Genomic DNA, 21,382 nt, shown 5'->3' with positions numbered 1-21,382 from the left:
CGTGAAGGCATGCCAGCAACGGCTTCACAACGGCTCGTATTGCAACAACAATAAATGCATGTGCTCTGCCCGCGACTTGGACACCTGGGCGGCAATCTGGTGTAACGTTTCCGGCCGAGCCAGTGCGGTTCATGCCCCAATCAACTCATGCAATGCAAGGTCGAAAGCACACACGTGAGAGCATGTTGTGCACATTCTGCTAAATGCGACTGGCCCACTGCTAACGTGCTGGTGGGCCAGGGCTATTACCACGCCCTGTGGGGTCCACAGCACCAAGCCCTGCAGGACACACCTCGGGCCCTACCTGATGCCTAGCTATCTCGCCTGTGGTGCACATGCATCATTTCCACCGGCAACAACCACCACACCAGCCTGCCTACCCACTGCCGCCCTCTGCCTCGTTCGTCTCGCACCCCTCGCGCGGGCACGCCGCAGCACACTGCGGGTTTGGATCCTGTGACCCCCCACCCAGCACGCTAGCTGTCGCCCGCCACGGGCACGTCATCGATCGCCGCTACTGATTGGGGCAGCCGCGGTGTGTGCGGCGTGTGGGGGTGGCGGCCGTGCCCCTGGCCCTGTGACCCGTGACCCAGCGCCCGGTGGCTCCCACCGCTGCTGCTGCCGCCGCCGGTCCCGTGTGCCCCCGCCGCCTGCACCCGCACCCAGCACACCTCCGGGCTGAACACCCCTGCGCCCTGTCCTGCCGCCGCCGCCGCTACCGCCGCACCCGCCCCGAGCTCCTGCTCCTTCACCTGGCGCGCGGGCAGCATCACGGGCTGCAGCGGCCCGCCCGCCCGGCCCTCATGCGAGCGCCGGCACACATACTCGTGCCCGCCCCACACCACTCGCTCGCCAGTGTTGTAGTAAAACCCAGCCTCAAACTCTGGCGCCGTCAGCACATCCGCTGCATCCTCCTCCTCGTCCTCGCCGTCCGCCCCGGCGCCTGCTGCCGCCCGGCTTGCGGCCGCCTGGGAGCCGCCGCCGCCGCCGCCTCTCCGGGAGGCGGCAATGGCAGCTGCGTAGTCCGGCCGGCTGCCACCGCCACCACCACCAGCCCCGGCCCCGTCCATGTTGCCACCATTACCTGCCGTGCAAACAAGGGGGCACGTCAAGTGTGCATGCATTGCCGCAGACTTCGGTGCCCTCATCCATCCCTACAGGTGGACCAGGGTATTGTCATACAACTTTCACGCTATGGTTTGTTATGGCTGCGTTATACTGCCATATACTGCACACTTCGGCCCACAGGTCCAGCATAGGGTCCTTAAGTTGTGTGCAAGGTCTGAAAGCGACAGCCATAGGCATAGCACCATTGCGGGGTTGCCGCGCGCTGGGGGTATAAAACAACGAGCAACGGCCCAACTGGGGTATTGTCATACGAGCTTCAAACCCGCGTTTCCAGACCTGGGCCCGTGCCGCCCGCTTGCGCATGTCTTACCCGTACATATTAAAGCTGGTATGAGCCCTGTGCGTTGCCGTTGCCATCCAACAATGAGGGCATGGCTATGTTGCGTGCGCGAGCGCGTGCAGCGCGTGGATCAGGGCGACAGGCACCGGACTGACCATAACAAAGCTCAAGTGTGCGTTACTATGTCGAAATAATTATATAAACACTAGTATAAGGTAGTGTGATTTATCCTGAGGAGTTTTACTTGCCTTCGTCGTGCGACAGTGAAAGATGTTGTCACCGCTTGTTGAAACTTCAAACCGACGAAACCGACTTTATGCTTACGTCCTTGACGCCGCGCAGCCAGTCCGCACTGCTCCCGCCACTTGGTGTCGCAGACCGCGCAGTGGAAGGCGGGGTCCGTTCGGCAGACGACGAAGTGCCGCAGGAAGTCCAGCAGGCGGTACCGAAGGGGCGTGGCCACAAAATCTACCTTGAACCTAATTGCTGCGAGCGTTGCCTCGTCCTTGCAAACGCTTCGCAGCGACACCTTACGGGTGCTAGTATTTTGAACCATTATGAACGTTAGGGGTGTGGGAGCCGGCCCACACCCCTAACACGGGCAAGGTTGGGCGGACTTCAGAATTGTTTGGCCTGTGCTACGGCTACAAGGGTGCGAAGGGGAAAGTTTGAAGTTGGCAACTCTTCCTTTGTGGAATCCGCGTGACAGGGCTGCTTTCCTTGCGACCTCGCGACCTCGCGAAAGTCAAGATGTCCATGGACTCGCGAGGTCGCTTCTCGCTCCAGCCGAGTTTTCCCTGCCGCCTATTTTTCTACAATAGGGAATAGCAATTTCAGGTTCAGGTTCACTCTAGTGACAAACGGGCCGTCGCACACTAGCAATGCATACCCACCAGTCTGCGTTCCACCGGCGTGATGGGGTGAAACCGCCGCCGCCTGCGTGGCAGCCCCCGGCGGTGCGCCCGTCAGCCCCTCGCTCCACAGCCCAATGGTCGGCACACCGCCGGGGCTGCACAGCCGGTTGGCCAGCTGGCGCTGCCGCGGGCTGGCCTCCAGCACGAAGCAGGCGGGGCAGTAGTAGGTGTAGGGCGGCTCGGAGTCACCGCGAAAGTACTGCGCGTGTGTGTTCGGGTGGAATGGAGGTCGGGTTCAAGGGTGCTGGCAAACGGTGCAGCGGGGTATGGATTGAAAGGATCGGTTACACAGGACTGACAAGAGCCGGCGACACACTCAGCCGGCCCCTACCTGCAGTGTTTTTGACACTGAGGCCAGCTCGCCCAGTGCCCCCTGGATGGAGGTCGTGGAGTCGCGGAAGTCGAATGCGAAGCGCTCCTGCGGAGGGTGCTCCTGAACGAGGAGTGGGCGAGGGGAGGGGAGGCGAGTTCACTCTAGGGGGCAGTTGGGGTGGGACCGCCCGCGTGAGTGCGCATGCAGGGGTGGCAATCATACCTCGTAGAAGACGAACAGCTGCCCAAGGATGTGTTCAAAGGCGTAGTTGTTTGCTGGCAGGGCACCCTGGCACGATGCACAAGTTACCCCTTCTGCCTCGGCCGATGGCTTGTTGCCCATTTATGATGGTGATAATTCGCGTGTTGATATCTTCCTTGCGACTTCAGCGGGCAGCAGCGGTGACGATGCAGTCGAGCTTCATTTGTGATGGCAAGTTGCACATATCGGGCTACCGCGGACCGGGCGGACGTACGGCTCCCCGGTCTGGATGGACCGGGCGGACGCCTCAGCGGACGCACTTGCGCAGGGCCGGCGCAGACCGGCTAGGGCGCAGGCCTGCGACCGGGGAAGGGCATATGGCAGTGCATGTTGCCTGTAGACGGTCGCGCGAGGCGCTGGTAGCGCGAAAGCGCGAATTCCTGGTTTCTCTGTTCACATCGACGTTGACCCAAGTTGAAATGGCGAACTTGGGGCCGCGGCACGCACAGGCAGGTAACCAGTGCCAACATGCTTCGGAATTCCGGTCGCGGCCAGCAAAAGGGGAGCGCTGTATGCATGGGGGCCCCCCTTCAGACTACTTTCGGCATGCCAAGAACGAACCTGGCCCTTACTATCTATTCCCTTGTCCTCGGGCTCAAGTTCTTTGAGTGGGGTCCTTTGAGGTTCCCTCTGCCGTTGCATTAGACAGACCGCGACCTCTCCTCAAGTCTGTAAGCTGTCTTCGCGCTCGCTGACACGTTAGAAGCGTAATGGCTGGTGAGTGGGAAGGGTTTGGACGCTCGACGCCCTGCGCATGGCCGATGGTTCGCTTGTGTCGCGCGCAGTCACCACCGCATTCAATGTCATAGCAGACGCATGGGAGATGGCTCAGACAGTAATTGGGTGATGCATGCGGTGCAGCAGTTACAACGTGCCGACCGTGCCGCACTCCATGACGCTCCCTCCCCTGCTTCCCCCCTCCCGCCCCTCGTCCCGTTTCCCAGCGGTGGTCAAGCCTGAAGACTCCGACCCTGTCCTGCCTGGACCCCTAGGAAGCGTTGCAGTCAAGTCGCCACGCGCCAAGCTTCGTGCCCGCAAGACCTACAAGCCCCATGAGTGCCCTTACTGCCTGCAGCTTCCAGCCCGCACCTTCTGCTTCTACCACGCTCGCTACTGCCACCTCCGCAGATGCCGGCAGCGGCATGAACTAGCTGAGGGCAGTGGCCAGGACTAGTTGAGGGCAGCGGTGCGGACGAGTTGAGGGCAGTGGCCAGAACTAGTTGAGGGCAGCGGCGCGGACGAGTTGATTGATATGCTTGAAAGAACGCAACACGCACAGTGGCCAGAACTAGTTGAGGGCAGCGGCGCGGACGAGCTGAGGGCAGTGGCCAGAACTAGTTGAGGGCAGCGGTCAGGACGAGTTGAATGAGTTGGCTGGCTTAACAAATTTAGGAGGAGGAGCGCTCATGAAGAACTGCAGGCTCTTGGCTAGTGGCAGCGGCACTCTGGTCCGAGGATCACATGTCATATGCGGACTGATAGGGTGGAAACCCCTCTCCCTGTAACATATTCTGAAGCAATGTCATTCCAATCACTGCGCCACAGTGCCTTGCCATGTCCAACACCACGCCAGCCTTACATCGCCGCTGCCGCCGCTGCGCCGCCTTGCCCTACCTATCACCGTTCGCTATACCACCAGACAGTGCATCAGCCTTACCAGCTGTGTCACATCTGTTGCCGCTCCAACCTCAGCAGCATGCTCTTTGCCTTGTACGTGTCCTTCACCTCAATGGGCAGCGCCTTCCAAATTTTGGAGAGCGCTTTGGTCTGCTCCCGGCTAGGCAGGCCCACCCAGTCCTCCTTGACTCCAGCTGCTTTCGCCTCTGCTTTCTTGTCCTTCACCCACAGCATGTAGCAGTTGGAAACCTGAGGAAGGCGCCGCTGGTCCGTGTCGTCACCGCTAGCCCTGGCGCGCTTACGGCCTTTGCCGCCACCATTCTGCTGCTGCTGCTGCTGCGGTGGCGGCGGAGCAGCAGCGGCGTAGGCTTGGCCGCTGCGCTCGGCACCCACCGTGCTCACCCCCCCAACGTCCACTGCGCCGAAGCCCGCCGCACCGCCACCAGAGCCCGGTGGCTGCGGCGGCTGCGCCGGCTGATGCTGCTGTGGCGGCGGCGGCAGTGGCGCCAGCACACCAGCGGCGTAGGCTTGGCCGCTGCGCTCGGCGCCCACCGTGCTCACCCCCCCAACGTCCACTGCGCCGAAGCCCGCCGCACCGCCACCAGAGCCCGGCTGCTGCAGCGGCTGCGCCGGCTGATGCTGCTGTGGCGGCGGCGGCAGTGGCGCCAGCACACCAGCGGCGTAGGCTTGGCCGCTGCGCTCGGCGCCCACCATGCTCACCCCCCCAACGTCCACTGCGCCGAAGCCCGCCGCACCGCCACCAGAGCCCGGCTGCTGCAGCGGCTGCGGCGGCTGATACTGCTGTGGCGGCGGCGGCAGTGGCGCCAGCACACCAGCGGCGTAGGCTTGGCCGCTGCGCTCGGCGCCCACCGTGCTCACCCCCTCAACGTCCACTGCGCCGAAGCCCGCCGCACCGCCACCAGAGCCCGGCTGCTGCAGCGGCTGCGGCGGCTGCGGCGGCTGCTGCGGTGGCGGCGGCGCAGCAGCGGCGTAGGCTTGGCCGCTGCGCTCGGCACCCACCGTGCTCGCCCCCCCAACGCCCACTGCGCCGAAGCCCGCCGCACCGCCACCAGAGCCCGGTGGCTGCGGCGGCTGCGCCGGCTGATACTGCTGTGGCGGCGGCGGCAGTGGCGCCAGCACACCAGCGGCGTAGGCTTGACCGCTGCGCTCGCCGCCCACCGTGCTCACCCCCCCAACGTCCACTGCGCCGAAGCCCGCCGCACCGCCACCAGAGCCCGGCTGCTGCAGCGGCTGCGGCGGCTGATACTGCTGTGGCGGCGGCGGCAGTGGCGCCAGCACACCAGCGGCGTAGGCTTGGCCGCTGCGCTCGGCGCCCACCGTGCTCACCCCCTCAACGTCCACTGCGCCGAAGCCCGCCGCACCGCCACCAGAGCCCGGCTGCTGCAGCGGCTGCGGCGGCTGCGGCGGCTGCTGCGGTGGCGGCGGCGCAGCAGCGGCGTAGGCTTGGCCGCTGCGCTCGGCACCCACCGTGCTCGCCCCCCCAACGCCCACTGCGCCGAAGCCCGCCGCACCGCCACCAGAGCCCGGTGGCTGCGGCGGCTGCGCCGGCTGATACTGCTGTGGCGGCGGCGGCAGTGGCGCCAGCACACCAGCGGCGTAGGCTTGACCGCTGCGCTCGCCGCCCACCGTGCTCACCCCCCCAACGTCCACTGCGCCGAAGCCCGCCGCACCGCCACCAGAGCCCGGCTGCTGCAGCGGCTGCGGCGGCTGCGGCGGCTGCTGCGGTGGCGGCGGCGCAGCAGCGGCGTAGGCTTGGCCGCTGCGCTCGGCGCCCACCGTGCTCAACCCCCCAACGTCCACTGCGCCGAAGCCCGCCGCACCGCCACCAGAGCCCGGCTGCTGCGGCGGCTGCGGCGGCTGCTGCGGTGGCAGTGGCGCCGGCACACCAGCAGCAGGGGCTTGGCCGCTGCGCTCGGCGCCCACCGTGCTCGCAGCACGGAGTTGCTGCAGAAGCACTTCAGTCCGCTCCACGCGGGCTGCCGCCTGCTGCCCTTTTGCTGGCGACACAAAGGCCGCCTCACGGCGGCATGAGATATAGTCATCCAGCTCCTCCTGGGTCATTGCTTTTGCGTACTTCAACAGCTGGTTTAGGCTGCCCAAGCCCTTCTGCTGCTGCTTCTCCGTCCAGAACATGGCGGCCTGCTTTTCTGAGCACCGCCGCATTGCAGCAGTGCGGCAAATCAAGTTGTCGTACATCCAAGCCACCTCGCTCCACCTCTGCTTCAGCCACGTGGGCCGCCACGCACGCCCGTATGTGGCGACCAAGGAGTGAAGGGAAGGGCCGTTGCCGTGGCCGTGGGTCCACACGTCGTAAAGCTCTAAGGCCGTCTTCATGCTTGGCCAGGGAGCCTGCCCTGATGGCAGATGCTGTAGCTCACGCTGTGTGTAGCCCTTAGCCCCACTGCTTCCGCCTCTGTCGTCGCCTGGCTGCGGCTGCTGCGGCTGCTGCTGTTGGTGATGGGGGTTGTCCGCCACCACCTGCTGCCGGGACAGCGCTGCCCCCGCCTGCTGCAGTACCGTGTGGTTCTGGTACTGGTGCTGCTGTACCACCATCAAGGGCTGCAGCGTGCCCGAAGCCAGGCCTACGGCCCCACCTCCCACCCCATGAGGCAGCCCTGCTTGCCAGGCATTGGCCGCTGGCACAACACCACGTGTCGGAGATAGCACGTTAACCAGTTGCCCAGCCGGAATGCCTCGCGGTTGCACCGCAAGAAGGCTGGCACGAGCAGCCGCCACAGCAGCCGCAACGGCCGCACCTTGTGGCACCGTGCCGTGCAGCTGCATGTGTGCCGGCCTGTAGCTGGGCAAAAGCTGGCTTGGCCGCAGCTGCTGCTGCGGTGCACCGGTGTAGCCTGGGCTGGCCTGGCTGCGTGCCCCGGCGGCAGCTGCAGCCGCTGGCTGTGTTGCCGCATGGTGCAGCTGGCTGTGGCTGGGGGACACGAAGCGCGGTGACAGTGCCAAGGCCCATGGCTGCGGCTGTTGCTGCTGCGCGCCGGCATAGCCCAGGCCAGTCAGGCCATTGACGCCCTGCCCTCCAACGTGCACACCGCCAACCACCGCACCCTGTGACGCCATGCCTTGCACCTGCATGTGTGCTTGGCTGAGGCTGGGGGACACGAAGTGCGGCGGAAGTGCCGAGGCCCATGGCTGCGGCTGTTGCTGCTGCGGCACGCCGAAGCTTGGGCCCGTGTGGCTGCCGCCAAGCTGCTCCCCACCGTTCGCCGTGCCTGCCCCCGCACCGACCACCGGCGCAGCCCAAGCGTGCGGGGGCGGCGGCTGTTGCTGCTGCTGCTGCTGCGGCGGCGGCGTGCCGGTGTAGCCTGGGCTGGCCTGTGCCTTGGCGGCAGCTGCAGCCACAGCAGCCGCTGCCTGTGTTGCCGCATGGCGCAGCTGGCTGAGGCTGGGGGACACGAAGTGCGGCGGAAGTGCCGAGGCCCATGGCTGCGGCTGTTGCTGCTGCGGCACGCCGAAGCTTGGGCCCGTGTGGCTGCCGCCAAGCTGCTCCCCACCGTACGCCGTGCCTGCCCCCACACCGACCACCGGCGCAGCCCAAGCCTGCGGTGGCTGCGGCTGTTGCTGCTGCTGCGGCGGCTGCGGCGGCATGCCAAAGTGGCTCGGGCTGGTCTGGCTGCCGCCAAGCTGCTCCCCGCCGTATGCCCCGCCTGCCCCCACGCCGACCACCGGCGCAGCCCAAAGCTGCCGGGGCCGCAGCTGCTGCTGCAGTTCCTGTGGCTGCTGTGTGCCGTCACCCGAGCAGGGTGCCTGCTGGGTGGCCCGCGTCGGTGTCAGCACCTCCTGCAGCAGGTCAGACTGCCGTTGCGACTGCGCGTACATCTGCGGCTCGTCCAAGCCACCTGCAGCTCCGCTGCCTCCCGCCAGCAAGTTGCGGCCAGCGGCTGCCTCCTTATCCGCCAGCAAGCGCTTGAAGCTCTCCAGCAGCCTAGCCTCCCGCTCCTGCTGTGCCCGCTGGATCTCGCCAATGACGGCGAAGAGCTGCAGCGGCAGCACAGACACCTGCTGCTGCAGCCCAGCGAGGATGTCGAGCTGGACGGGTGGTTTGGTCACGGCGATTCGCTGCACAAGCGGGGCAGAACCATGGGCCGTCAGGCAATGAAGCCGCAAGGCATTTTTCATGCGTGTACTCCCGCGTACTCGCGCCAAACCCGCATACCTGCTGTACCAGGGCGCTCGCGTACGCGTTGCGGACGGCCACCCAACCCGGAATCTGCTGCAGCCGCAGCACCATTACGTTGCGTGGGGCGGTGTCGGCAAGCTCCAGCGTGTCCTGTAGTTGTGGTTAAGATTTGGAACCGTCAACCATCAACCGTTGCAAGGAAGGGGGGGCTCAGATAAGGTTTCAGTCTGGGCAAGTTACCTGCACGGCGCACTCGCTGATGTACTCCATGGCGCTCAAGTTGTTGCACACAGACATGTATTCAAGGCGCAACTCCGTGCCCATGGCATCCACCGTCTCGCGCAGCTGCGGCAAGAACGGGAACAGCGCCACCTTGCACTCCTCCATCACCACCGCCGGGATGCCAGCCATGAATCGCGGCGCCCAGTAGGCGCTGCTCATCGTCTGGCCCTTGTCCTTATACAGGAAGCCCGCCAGCAGCAGCAGGCCCTCGGGAGGCTGCTGCAGGAGGTAGGAGTTGACGATGGCCTCGTTGTTGAACCAGCGCCCCAGCCGCTCGATGACTGTCTTGGACGCCCTGTTTGGCGCATGCATGAGCAGCAGTCAAATGTCAGACGAGCACATGTTACGCGCGAGGTGTATGCGCCCTGTGTAGCTTTCTCACCCAGCCGAGTCCAGCCACTGCGCGGCGCCCACACGGAACGCGTGCGTCTTCTTGCGGGTGATGATTGCCAGGAGGCGGAACAGCTCGTCCACCAGATTGAGCTGCTGCGTGTAGTCCAGGGACTTGACGGCGGCCTTGTAGCTGCGCAAGGTGCTGCGGATGCGGCACGCCGCCTGGGCCTCACTCATGCCGCGGCCACGCCCACCAGCGGACCGCCTGGCAGTCCCCCCGCCCCCCGCAGCTTTACCGCGGCCACGGCCACGGCCACGCCCGCTCCCACGGCCACGCCCTCGGCCACGCCCTCGGTGGCCAGCAGCCGCCTCGTCGCCTTCCGCCCCTCTGAGCTGCTGCTCCTCCTCACAGCCCTCCTCGCCGCTGCTCTCCTCGCCGCTGCTCTCCTCGCCGCTGCCCTCCGTGCCGCTGGTGCACCCACGGCCGCGCCCGCGGCCGGTCCCACGGCCGCGCCCACGGCCGGTTCCACGGCTGCGGCCACGGCCCCGTCCACGGCCCCGCCCGCGCCCATGGCCCATAGCCTCGTCCTCCGGCGCCCCGTCGTCCTCCGGCGCCCCGTCGTCCTCCGGCGCCCCGTCGTTCTCCTGCACCTCGCCATTTCCCGGGCTGTGGCTCTCCTCGTCCGCGGGCACTGCTTTCCCGCGGTTGTCGTAGGCGCGCATCAGCGGGCGATTCAGCCTGTGAGGTAAACGACAAGCGCACTTATCAACTGCCAACAAGTAATTGATGGCTGCATGCCCTTCGAACATCATGTCACTAGGTAGCGTTTGGCTCACCAGTCCTCGGGATCGTCAGGGGTGAAGACGGGGTACGCCTCGCTCACGCCCGCTTGCAGGCCGAACCGAACGTACAAGTACTCAGCCAGCGCACGCACGCAACACAGCACAGCCGTCGCGCCACGCAAGAACGCCACTGTTGCAGCACGATTGCTCTGCGGTGCAGTACCAGGGAAGGCCAGTGGACGAGCAGACGGACAGGAGCGAAACAATAAGGAGCGGAAGAAGATTGCGAGCTCACCATGCCCTGCGTCTTGCCGCCGTACAACATGATGGGCAGAAGCCTGGCCTTGCAGGGCCCGATGTTCATTGCCTCCCGAGGCCGGCCGATGTCGCACAGGCGGAAAAGCCTGCTGTCATCACCACGCGACACGGTGTGGTGCAAAAGGAGCAGGGTCAGGCCGCACAACGCCTGCTTGTAGGTGCTCCACGTGCCAAGCGTTTCCGCCGCTGCATCGCCACTGGCCAGCAGTTTGCAGGCACCAGTGAACTGCTCTGGCGTGTAGGCGTCATTGACTGTCCCAGCTTGTGGATCGCCCGGTGGCCTGCATGCAGTAGGCATTGGGCACTGTTGGCGAAAGCGTGTAAAAGGCTAGCACGTGCAGCATGCGGTGACACATTCGCGTGTAAAACCCTAGCATGTGCAGCATCAGCAGTAATACACCCGTCGCACCTGTCACCCTTCCAGCCCACCGCCTTCCGGACCGCCAGGCTGTACTCCTCCTTGAAGATCTTGTGTTCGCCAACTGGCGGCTCTGTGGCCGCTAGACCGAAGCGGTTTGACCGGTCCAGGGCCACCGCCATGCTCCGTGCGCCCTCCAGTGACTTCTTCCCCAGCTGCAAAAAGGAATGCATGCATGTGTTGGGTGCCTGTACCAGTACGCAGCAAAAGCGTGCACCCTATGATGCAGAACAGGCAGAACGTAGAACCCAGCTTGACCGTACCGCAGCAAGCGCTCTAACTTACCTTGTCGTCCGCCATCTTTCTGAAGACGACTCCCATGAGGGCAGCCAGCTCTGACCCGTACACCCGCGTAATATCGACGCCTTTCTCCCTGCATACCGCCTGTGCGTGGCGTTCACATGCAGCACATGTAGTCGCGTTCGCGTTCAGCACATGTGAAGCAGCGGCATTCGCATTCAGCAGCACATGTGCATGGCAGCGCAAGCAAGGAGAAGAACAGACACCTGCCACCATACTGGCAAGCTTGGCATGAATCGATGCACCCCTGGCAAGCCCTCACCTCGAGCTTGTTGCGCTGTGAGTTGTATGTTCTGGTGGTTCCCTTAGAGTGCTTCCCCTGCCGCGACCGCTCCCCCAGGTTCAACAGCTCCTCCTGGGTGTAGTCGTACCTGCTTGCACATAGCACATTCAACAATCGATTAAAGTGGCAGCAACACTGATGTCCATAGCGATTGCAGAAGGGCAGGTAAGGACATAAGGATGACGAGGCGACGGATGGGAGGTGACGCCGTGCCGTGCTCCGAACCGTGCCGTGTCAGTAACGCACCTAGCGCCAGCACCATGTCCATCATCTTCAGCATTGTCTAGGATTGCGTCGGTCTCCCGCTCCAGCTGTCGGGCAGCAGTGGCCATTCTGCGAGGGCCTAGTCAGTGCGCCCCGCCAGAGGGCCTATTCAATCCGCCCCGCCAGCTAATGTCGAAGACCATATCATCTTGTTTAGCTTGCGAGACACAGTGCTGTAGGAATCGTCAGGTTTGGCAGAGTCAGGTTTGCAGAGAAGCGTTCAAGCGTGGCAGTCAGGATTTCCGGCTTAAACCTATTCAGATGAGTAGTGGGCTATCAACTGTAAGATATCTCCTTGCAGCGGACGCAAATTAGCGTGGTTTGATAACGCGACGAACGCGCTTGCATCCCCGGTGTGACCCCCGACGCCTCAGGTGGGCACTGTTTTGAGCGGTGATTTATTTCATAGTCATTTCATTATGTGCTCTATCGTTTGCTCAAATTGCCTTGCTCTAACTCGTGCGTTATGGTGCCGTTTATGCACGCGATAAGTTCTGCGGACCGGGCGCGTACGACCCCGGTCCGCCCCCGGTCCGCCATCGCGACCGGGCCGGTCCGCCAGGGGGGTGATATGTTCCTCATATAGCCTACACACATTCTTATTTTGCAGGTAGATGTATTTGGTGTAAGAGCTTGTGCACTCTATCATAACAGGCCAAACCAGAGCCTCGGAGACTTCATTCCAGACTTCATTCTGCTTCCTCGTTGCAGACTGTACCATAACTGCTCAATAATCGCTTCCATTCCGATTGACTTCTTTTAAACACGCCAGACAATCGACAACTTGCACTCTGACCTTGCAACTTTTGGTTTGTAATTATCAACCCACGCGGCCTCTCCATCGCGTAAAGGACGCGCCTTGATACTTTAAATCTGATAGAGAGCCACTCGAACTGAGGCGCGGTCCGAAAACTATCGGTGGGCGCATTCGCCGCGCAGCATGTTGTTTTGAAGCCGCGGGCGCCAGGAGCCCTGGCAAAAGGAGCTGTATATTTCACAGCTCTTAACATCAGCAATGAGCTCTGGTGGAGAGCCGGCGTTCAGCCGGTCAGTGTCAGTGAGCAGCCACGCCCAGCGGGCCCTCGCAGCTCAGCGGCCGTCCACGGCCCTGGGGCTCTACAGCCCCAGCAGCAGCTTCGGGCGGCGCTCGGGGAGCCACCGGGATGAGATGCCACCGGGAGAAACGTCAGAGGGCACCCGCCCGTGGGTGAGCACCGGCGTGTTCATCCGCGTGTGCAGCACTCAGCAAATGACGTTCGGATTCGTCCTGGGATACCGTTGTGCTTTCCATGCGTCGTTACGGCTGACACGCGAGGCCTTCGCCTGAGAATCGCAGTGTTCGCTTGCTGCTGAACATGCACTTAGAGCGCCTCCCATGCCCACACCACCGCCACACCTGCCGCCATGCAGTCGGGCATAGCCCTCAGCTACTTCAAGGACCGCATGCGGCCGGCGCGGTTTGTGATGCTGGAGCCGGATGACACGCCCAAGACCGCGCGACTGGACGCGGGTGGGGCGCATAAGCGGATCGGGAACAGGGAGCAGCGAGGGGGGGGATGAGAAGGCGGGCGGAGATGTGCTGTAGAGGATGGGTTTGAAGTGCAGGTGCACAGCGGCTGCTGCTGCAGGAGCTGGATGGGGTTAGCACGGGCGTCCGGAGCACCGCAGCCGGTCGCTTATGCGCTTCCTGGCTTCACCGCAACCCAACATCTCCCGCTTCCTCCCTCCTGCACTCCCTGCCTCCCCATCGCAGTGTTCGCCCTGCCGCAGCTGCTGTGGCCGGTGCTGCCGCCCGGCGCCTTCTACGTGCTGGAGGGCGGACACGACCCCCGCGCTAGCTACACCTACCTGCAGCACAGCACCTTCCCAGACATCAGGGTGCGGGGGGAGCGGTTGGGGAGCGATTGAGGAGCGGTTGGGGAGTGGGAGCTGGCGATGACAATGAAAGCGGGAGCGGGATGATGCTGGCAGCGGAGTTAATAAGATGGGTATGGACAGCTGGCTATGGCCCCGGGCTGCGGTCCAGTGTGCGGACTGGGGCTCATTCTAAACACGCCTGCACGCCCCTCCCTCCACTCACTCTCGTCCTGCTGATCTCCCATCGGCCCCGACGCGCGCAGGTGCGGCTGGGCACCTACTACGGCAAGTGGAGCAGCGCCCAGGTGGACTGTGTGGTGTGCTGGCAGCCGCCGCCCAGCGACAGCGCCTGGCAGGCGGGCGGCGCGCCGCCGCCCACCATGCCATGGGAGACACGGCAGGTGGTGGCGTTCACCACGCGGGGTGAGATCAGTGGGGCTGAGACGCTTTGGGAGATGCGGTGTACGGAGAGCTGCGGGCTGATGGTTTGGGGTGTGGGGGTTTGAAGGTAGACGGCAATGTCTGTAACTTGAGCCGAGGCGGCGCATGTGCCACCGTGCTTGTCTCCACACCGTCCATACTTGATACTTCCTCCCATACACAGGTGAGTACCAGTACAGCCGCACTCGCATGCGCTTCCGCGCCGCCAAGAGCGCCCTGCGCCCCCATGAGGAGCCCACCGAGTGGTGTGACGCGCACGGTGTGGACCACCCGGACACCAAGGTGCGGTGCAGCTGGGCGGGGCGGGGCTGGGCGGGGCGGGGCTGGGCGGGGCGGGGCTGGGCTGGGCGGGGCGGGGCGGGGCTGGGCGGGGCTGGGCGGGGCTGGGGCCTGAGGAGCAGCCTTTGGCGGCGCCAAGGAGCGAAGGGCATGAAGGACGTGGAAGGCATTAGATTGGAGAAGGGGCCTGCCGCCGTAAAGTGACCGATTGGGCATCAGAGCGGGCATCCCCCCCTCATACACTGCACGGCACCACACACGCCGACACACGCCGACACACAGGCTGCCAACGAGTGCGCGGCTCGCAACAGCGACAAGGACCGCGACGCGCACCTCATCGACCCGCCCAAGCCCAACACCTGGGGCGAGCATGCGCGGCGGCTGCTGGTCAGCGGGCTGCGGCACGCCGGCGGCGGCGCCTACTGCCACCACGTGCTGTACGACCACAGTGGCGTGCGCACCGGCTGCGCCCGCCGCGTGCCCGCTGGCTACTTCTTCAGCCTGCTGCCAGCCACCACCTCCACGCCCCTGCCCACGGCGGGCGGCGGCGGCGGCATCCGCGGGCCCATGCCCGCAGCCGAGGCGGCGGCGGCGCGCGCCGCCGCCGCCGCCGCTGCGCGGCCCGGGTCCGCGAGCCCCGGCTCCGGGCCAGGCGGCATCCAGCGGCCGCACACCAGTATGGGCTTCCGACCGGCCTCGGCAGCAGGCATGTACGGCTCACCCACCGCGGCCGGGGCCGGCGGCGTGCGCTCCTCCTCCGTGCTCGCAAACAAAATTGGGAGCGGCGTGAATCGCAGCGGCACTCCTGCAGTACGGCCGGGAAGCGCGGTGCCGGGCGGGGCGGCAGCCCGCCGCGCGCCGTCGCCGGGCCCCGGCGTGCCGGGCCGGCCCTCCTCCCCGGGGCCTGGGGCCATACGGCGCGCGCCCTCGCCCGGCCCGCCTGGCTGGCATAGCTCCTCCCCCTCCCCCACCAAGGGCGGCGGCAGCGGCAATGGCAACGGCCAGGACGCCGCGGCGGCCGGCGCGCACCACGGCGCCATGCGCGGCAGCGGCAGCCTGCTGGCGCCCATGTCGCGTTGGCGCTCCTACGGCGTGCCCTTCAGCCACCCCATCCACCGCACCCGCGCCGCGGCGCTGTACGCGGCGGTTGCGCAGGGCCCGGCCGGCCCCGCTGACAACGAAGCGGCGGCGGTGCTGCAGGTGGGCGAGCAGGAGCTGCGGCTGCCGGCGCCCTTCATGCCGGGGCCGCTGGTGCTGCGGCGGTGGGACGACATCCCGCGGCTGTATGCGGAGCACATGGAGGCGGCCCGGGCGCTGCTGCCAGTCAGCGAGGAGGGTGAGCGGCATAGAATTCTAGGGGCCCCGGGGCCGAGGCCGGGGTGGGAGGATTGGTCGCGGGGATGCGGATGTGGTTTAGGCGCCTCGCTCTATTGGTGTGTTTGTGGGTCCCTTACCTCTTCCTCGTCTCCTCCCTTTCCTCTGCGCAAACACAGAGGCCTCCATGACCTCCAAGCTGCACGTGCTGCTGTACCACCTCACGGTGAGGGCCCCAGCGGCCTGAGGGCCTGAGGGGGGTTGTAGGTGTGTGGCTAGAGAGCAAGCTGTGGGGAAGGGGTAACGGTGGGTATGCAACGTGTGAGCTGCACCTCTGGGGAAGAGGGCACACACGGGGAGGGTTACGTGTCCCAGCGTTATCAACCGGCCAATCCTCAACGCACTCTTACGGCCCCACTAAGCGCCCATGCCCCCACACCTACCACCCCCACTAGCCCCCTCCTCACGCGCGCACTACCTTCCACCTCACCTCCTCCCACCTGCCCCACATCCACGTCCTCCTCCACGTCCTCCTCCTCCTCCTCCTCCTCCTCCTCCACTGCCTGCCCCAGGCCGCCGCCAGCCTGGAGTGGGACCGGCTGGACGCCAAGCTGCTGCTGCTGCCGCACATGGCGCGGCTGGGCAGGAAGAGCGCCGAGATAGACGCCTGGCTGCAGGTGAGGCGGCGGCGGGGGGGAGGGGGACATGGAGCCCGACGAAAACGGCCCTAGTCGTTGCCTGGGGGGGAGGGGAGATGATGGGTTGCGACTGTGGCGTGGTGAGGGGCATGTGGTGAGAGGTTGAGAGGGGCGGCAGGGCATTGGCGGCTGGACTGTGGGCACCCGCGTTACCAGGGGGCGGCACCGCTTGCACGACAGCTGTGCCGTGCTGCTGTCACTGCCACTCTCACACGCCCTCACTGCCGCGCCCTCAGGTGATTGTGGAGCAGGCCTCCTACCTGTACGAGAAGCTGCAGATCAACAACCCCGAGCGATGGAGGCAGCAGCCCGGGGACCAGGAGCAGACGGCAGCGGCAGGCGGCGCCGCCGCCGCGGTTCGCAAGACAGCCACAGCCTCTGTGGGCCCGGGCCCCAGCAGTGACTGGAGGTCTCCCGGCGGCACTGGCTCCGGCAGCGGTGCCCTGCACACCTCCACCTCCATCTCCCCCTCACCCATCGTGTCCTCCCCCATCCCCTCCACGCCCTTCCCCGACCCGCTGGCTCCCTCGCCGTACGCCGCCACCGCCGCCGGCAACCCCAGTCCAGACCCCACCGCGCCGCCGCCAGGCGCCGCTGCCGCCGCTTCCCCCGCCGCCGCCGCCGCCGCCGCCCCCAACTCGCGGCCGCAGACACGCTCCGTGACGCCCTCGCCGCTGCAGCAGGCGGCGGCCTGGCCGGCGCTGGTGGCAGTGGACGAGTGGGCGGGGGTGTTGCGGATCATGGACGCGTGCCGGCACGCCACGCTGTACGAGCGCTGGATCCGGCTGCGGCCCTTCATGAGCGGTGCGGCACTGCCGCAGGCCTACGCCCGACTGGCAGGCATGGGGCAGTCGGGCGGGGCGGCGGCGGGAGAGGGGGAGGCGGAGGGTGGTGCGGGGCCGCAGGCTCCCGGCACGCCTGCCGCGCCCAGCCCCTTCTCACACGGCCCCGTCAATGGCGAGCTGCTGGAGTACCTGCACGAGGTGGGGGGTGAGGGGGTATTGAAGAGGGGTTTGAAAGGGGGTTGAAGAGGGGTTGAAGGGGGGTTTGAAAGGGGGTTGAAGGCGGGCTAAAGGGGGTTGAAAGGGGGGTAAAAGGGGGTTTGTACGGCATGCCCGTGCTGGTCAACTGGGTCCTATCATGGGTGGAGAAGAGGTGTACGTGTGGGTGCATGTATATGTGTGCTAATATACACACGCACACTGACACGTGCGCCCTCTCATCTGTCGGGCGTCTGCTAACCCTCTCTCAGGACATTGAGGAGATGGCGGCGGAGGACTTTGAGCCACTGCCGCCGCCACTGGACGAGTTCCCGCCGCCGCGGGGTTACCACCCCGCGGAGGGCGAGGAGGGGCTGCCGCCTGCCGCCGCGGGACAGGCCGACAAGGGCGGAGCCAACAGCCGGCGGGCGCGGGCGGCGCGGCGGCGGCGGGGGCTGTTCGAGAGCCCACTGCCCGCCGAGGTGGCGGCGACGGACGTGTACCACTACAGCACCAAGATGTGCCAGGTGCGTACACGACGGTGCCTGCCTGCCCGGCGCGGGGCTCTTGTACTTCCTCCCGCCATTCACCCTCACGCCGGACCCTTACTCATGCCTGCTGTACCCACGCGCTGTGTAACTGACACGTGCGGTCCATGGCGGCTCTGTGCGACCCGCACCCACCCACCCACCCACCCACGCGCCCACCCACGCGCCCACCCACGCGCCCACGCGCCCACGCACCCACGCACCCACCCACCCAACCACCCAACCACCCACGCACCCACCCACCCACGCACCCACGCGCCCGCTGCCGCGCAGGTGACGCCGCGCCTGGCCCGGCCCGACCTGCCGCCGCCCGAGGACGGCGGCCGCGTGGGCGTCAGCCAGGCCGCAGTGGAGAGGGCCGCGCAGGCACGCAACTACAAGCACAGCCGCGAGGCGGAGGTGCGGCGGGCCATGCGGCGGGCGCGCGGCCTGCCGGTCAGCGAGGACGGCCAGGGCGGCGGCGACGACGCCGAAACCATGAGCGTGGGCTCGGCAATGACCGGTGCGCGGTGGGCGGGTAGGGGATGGGAATTCGTGGGAGTGGTGGGTGCCAGGCGGGGTTCTAAGGCAAAAGGCCAGCAGTTGGGTTCGTAACCCGGTAAGGGTTGAAGCGCAGGTATGTGCGGCTTGCACGGTATCTCCTTTAACTGCGCGTTTTGAATGACATCTTGACATGTTGTACACCACACTTAACCCCGCCACCCCAATAACCGGCCCCCGCAGGCCTGACCGGCATGACCGGCGCCACTGGCCTCACGCGCGCCACCGGCCTCACACGCGCCGACAGCGCCGCCAGCCGCCGCTCCGGCCGCTCCGTGCACGGCGGCAACCGGCGCCGCGCCGCCGCCTCACTCAACGCCGTGGGCGACCTGGCGGGAGGCATCGCCAGCGGCACCGCCTGCCAGGTGGGTGGGGGCTGGGGGCGGGAGATTGTTTTGGGGGGGCTGGCGTTTGTGGGTTGGGGTGCATTGTTCAGACGCGGGCGGGGATGCCTGGTGGGCTCATCACGTAACCCGCTGCGCATTGTTGTGTCGACTGCGCATCTCAATTCTCACATGTGGCCGCCCTGCTTGTTGGTCGCAGGTCACGCCGCGGCTGTGGGCTGAGCCGGAGCCGGAGGACCCGGCGGCGGTGGCGGCCCGGCAGCGGGCGGCGGCGGAGGCCGAGGCCACCCGGCGCATGGTCATCGGCGGCAAGGACCCCAAGCTGGCCAAAGCCAAGGTGTGCGCGGGGCGTCAAGCATACATGCATGCATGGGCGGGTGGGCGCCCTGTGGCCTTGGGGAATTGCAAGCGAAGGGGTTTCGACATGCGTCTGTGCATCCCGATTTGCATAGCCCGGATCCCCGCACCACTCCCGCGTGCACTCAGGGCGCCTCTGCCGGCTGACCTCCCTCGCGGCCCTGACCCCCCTCCCCCCCCCACACACACACCTGGCTACGCCTTTCAAATCTTACATACGGCAGTCATGAATGTAACCCCCCCCCCTTCACCCACCCCATGGCCCTCCACCCCCCAAGGCGGACGCGGAGGCCCGCCAGGACGCGGAGGCGGCCGCCCGCAGCCTGCAGCCCGTCACACCGCGCGCCGCGCCCGTGCCCAGGCCCACCGACCGGCCCGCCGCCACGGGTGCGGTGTGGCGGCAGCTGACGGACGGGCGGGACATCGGGCAGTACGGGCCGCAGGAGCAGGCGGAGGAGGCGGAGGAGACGGGCGAGGACTGGGCCGAGCTGCAGGATGCCATTGCGGAGGCAGCGGCCGCCACAGGTGCGGGCAGGGCTGGGCAGGTCTGGGCGGCGCAGGTGCGGAGGAGACGGGAGCGAAACGCGCAGAGGGCTGTTGCTAAGGTAGCTCGATAGCGTCATATGAGCTGCTATAAGTAAGAATGGTTGCGCCGTATTGTGTTAGCTTCAGACCCACCCCGCCCGGCCCCGCGCTGCACCGGCTGCAGGCAATGAGGCGGACGACTACGCCAGTGCAGTGGCCAAACGCTGCGCCATCGCCGCCGCCCGTGTAGCGCGAGACGCGGGCCGCTTCATGCCGCGCAGTGAGGTGAGGCGCGACTGGCTTCGAGTCTGCTGAGTCGATGTGGGCCACGCTGCACCACGACGTGACCGCAGCATGTTGAATACGCGGGTCTACTGCCAACCCATTCATCCTTCCTGGCCCCCTTCTTCTCCGATCTCCCCTCCGTGCCATGCCACCCCGGTCCTTACTGGGAATGGTCAAGACAACCGCTCCCAACCCAGCCCCGCCCCCGCATCCCCCACCCCCCCCACACACACACACGTACACACACCCCGCACAGATCCTTCAGCTGTTCCTCACCTTCACAAACCTGCGCTCGCGGCCCGAAATGGCGGAGGCCCTGGCGAGGGCTGTGTGTGCGCCCGTGTCCGTTGCCGCCCTGGCCGCACGGTCCATGGCGGCTGAGGCCATGGCGCGGACGGCGGGGGCGGCGCCGCGCGAGGCGGCGGCGGCGGCCAGCCTGGACCCCGCAGCAGAGGCGACGCGGCAGCGGCAACGAGCCACCGCGTGGCTGCTCGGGGTGAGTTGCTGTCTCTCTGACACGTTCGGGCTTGTGATGGGTGGCTAGTGGCGTTGAGCGGAGAGAGCGATGTGTTCGCCCCCGTTGCGCTGTTTGTCTCGGCAAGCGCCCTCCGCCCGTCCTCCTCCATTGCTCGCCATTTGCCTTCCTCCCCAACCCCCAACCTTGCAACCCCCCCTCTCCCTCCCCCTCCCCAACACCACCAGGTGACGTGGCGGCGCATGCCCACGGAGACCTACAGCACCTTTGTGTGCCGCATCCTGGGCTGGGCGCCCGAGCTGACCGCCGCACTCAACCGCACACACACCGTGATGCTGGTGGCCAAGGCGCTGGTGCGGGGGCACGACCCCACCGCCGTGCCCAAGCCGCCGCTGCGCATTTGAGCAAGGCGCGGCATGGGAGGGCCTGGAGCGTGGGCGTTGACGTGCATTAGGAGCATTTTCGGGAAAGCAAAGGCGCTACCGGTGACTATGGAGGAGAAGGAAGGCCTGCTGAAAGGACGTAGCAGGTGCAGGGATGAGGTTGTGGGCAGGCTGGCATGCACACACAAGTTGTGGAGTTGGGTGGGTTGGAGTGCACTGACCACGTGTGATACCGTAAAATGTTGCCAAGGCTAGGGGCTCCTGCAAAGGGCCTGGGAGGTACGCATAAACGCAGTGATTGCAGCACTGATGATAGGGTGTCTGCCGTGTTGGTGCGGCAGTGTGAGACTGTGCCCGCGCGCGCTGCAGCAGCGCCGTCAACGTTAGGACATGGAGCTTTTTTAGCTTGCGGGGCGGGTGTGAGAGTGCAGGGGTGAAAGGGACAGAGCCACTGCTCTGCATGGTGAAGGAGGAAATACTGCACGATGTCCTTGCGTGGTGCTTTGGCATGAGCATGAGTAAGTACATGGTTCGAGTCCTGAGTTGTGGCCCCACTAAAACTCCTTGAGGGGCGTGTGGTGCTTTGGGTATACTGCTGAGCACACGAGTTAGTGCCCCGGGTGCCCATGCGGGCTTGGGCAGGGCTAAGGGCCTTAGCGGCACGCGTTGTAAAGATTATAAAAACATTTATGTTAACCACATTTAG

At 66.0% G+C, this 21,382-nt stretch overlaps 4 protein-coding genes across 6 annotated transcripts; 2 read left to right on the top strand and 2 right to left on the bottom strand.

The window, feature by feature from the left end:
* Positions 1-2: 2 nt before the first annotated feature.
* Positions 3-3,122, bottom strand: CHLRE_07g355050v5 (uncharacterized protein). 3 transcript variants are annotated; one of them, XM_043064636.1, is made up of 4 exons: positions 2,858-3,122; positions 2,654-2,755; positions 2,302-2,521; positions 3-1,084 (listed from the first exon to the last, which is right to left on the bottom strand). In XM_043064636.1, the coding sequence occupies exons 1-4, from the start codon at positions 2,975-2,977 to the stop codon at positions 477-479; spliced, it is 1,050 nt and encodes a 349-aa protein (XP_042923204.1). In that variant the 5' UTR covers positions 2,978-3,122; the 3' UTR covers positions 3-476. The 3 variants fall into 3 exon arrangements, with proteins under 3 accessions (XP_042923204.1, XP_042923205.1, XP_042923206.1); XM_043064637.1 differs by lacking the exons at positions 2,302-2,521; positions 2,654-2,755; positions 2,858-3,122 and adding an exon at positions 1,657-2,082; XM_043064638.1 differs by lacking the exons at positions 2,302-2,521; positions 2,654-2,755; positions 2,858-3,122 and adding an exon at positions 1,657-1,972.
* Positions 3,123-3,232: 110 nt separating this feature from the next.
* Positions 3,233-4,168, top strand: CHLRE_07g354976v5 (uncharacterized protein). Its single transcript, XM_043064635.1, has 3 exons — positions 3,233-3,345; positions 3,546-3,613; positions 3,841-4,168. The coding sequence occupies exons 2-3, from the start codon at positions 3,607-3,609 to the stop codon at positions 4,068-4,070; spliced, it is 237 nt and encodes a 78-aa protein (XP_042923203.1). The 5' UTR covers positions 3,233-3,345; positions 3,546-3,606; the 3' UTR covers positions 4,071-4,168.
* Positions 4,169-4,170: 2 nt separating this feature from the next.
* CHLRE_07g354900v5 (uncharacterized protein) lies at positions 4,171-12,102 on the bottom strand. Its single transcript, XM_043064634.1, has 10 exons — positions 11,633-12,102; positions 11,366-11,474; positions 11,089-11,187; positions 10,795-10,958; positions 10,363-10,666; positions 10,122-10,276; positions 9,334-10,023; positions 8,910-9,246; positions 8,706-8,819; positions 4,171-8,608 (listed from the first exon to the last, which is right to left on the bottom strand). The coding sequence occupies exons 1-10, from the start codon at positions 11,716-11,718 to the stop codon at positions 4,562-4,564; spliced, it is 6,105 nt and encodes a 2,034-aa protein (XP_042923202.1). The 5' UTR covers positions 11,719-12,102; the 3' UTR covers positions 4,171-4,561.
* A 170-nt stretch (positions 12,103-12,272) lies between these two features.
* Positions 12,273-21,360, top strand: CHLRE_07g354850v5 (uncharacterized protein). The gene is made up of 17 exons (XM_043064633.1): positions 12,273-12,857; positions 13,061-13,160; positions 13,404-13,528; positions 13,771-13,930; positions 14,112-14,230; positions 14,510-15,563; positions 15,721-15,767; positions 16,114-16,218; positions 16,476-17,222; positions 17,492-17,746; positions 18,041-18,269; positions 18,491-18,672; positions 18,851-18,988; positions 19,287-19,533; positions 19,718-19,818; positions 20,075-20,314; positions 20,521-21,360. Exons 1-17 carry the CDS (start codon positions 12,666-12,668, stop codon positions 20,695-20,697), a joined length of 4,218 nt encoding a protein of 1,405 aa, XP_042923201.1. The 5' UTR covers positions 12,273-12,665; the 3' UTR covers positions 20,698-21,360.
* The last annotated feature ends 22 nt before the right edge of the window (positions 21,361-21,382 follow it).

This window comes from Chlamydomonas reinhardtii, chromosome 7 (genome assembly GCF_000002595.2).
Source record: "Chlamydomonas reinhardtii strain CC-503 cw92 mt+ chromosome 7, whole genome shotgun sequence".
Classification (NCBI taxonomy): domain Eukaryota; kingdom Viridiplantae; phylum Chlorophyta; class Chlorophyceae; order Chlamydomonadales; family Chlamydomonadaceae; genus Chlamydomonas; species Chlamydomonas reinhardtii.
Note: the sequence above shows the minus strand (reverse complement) of the source record. Positions and strands in the feature narration are given on the sequence as shown.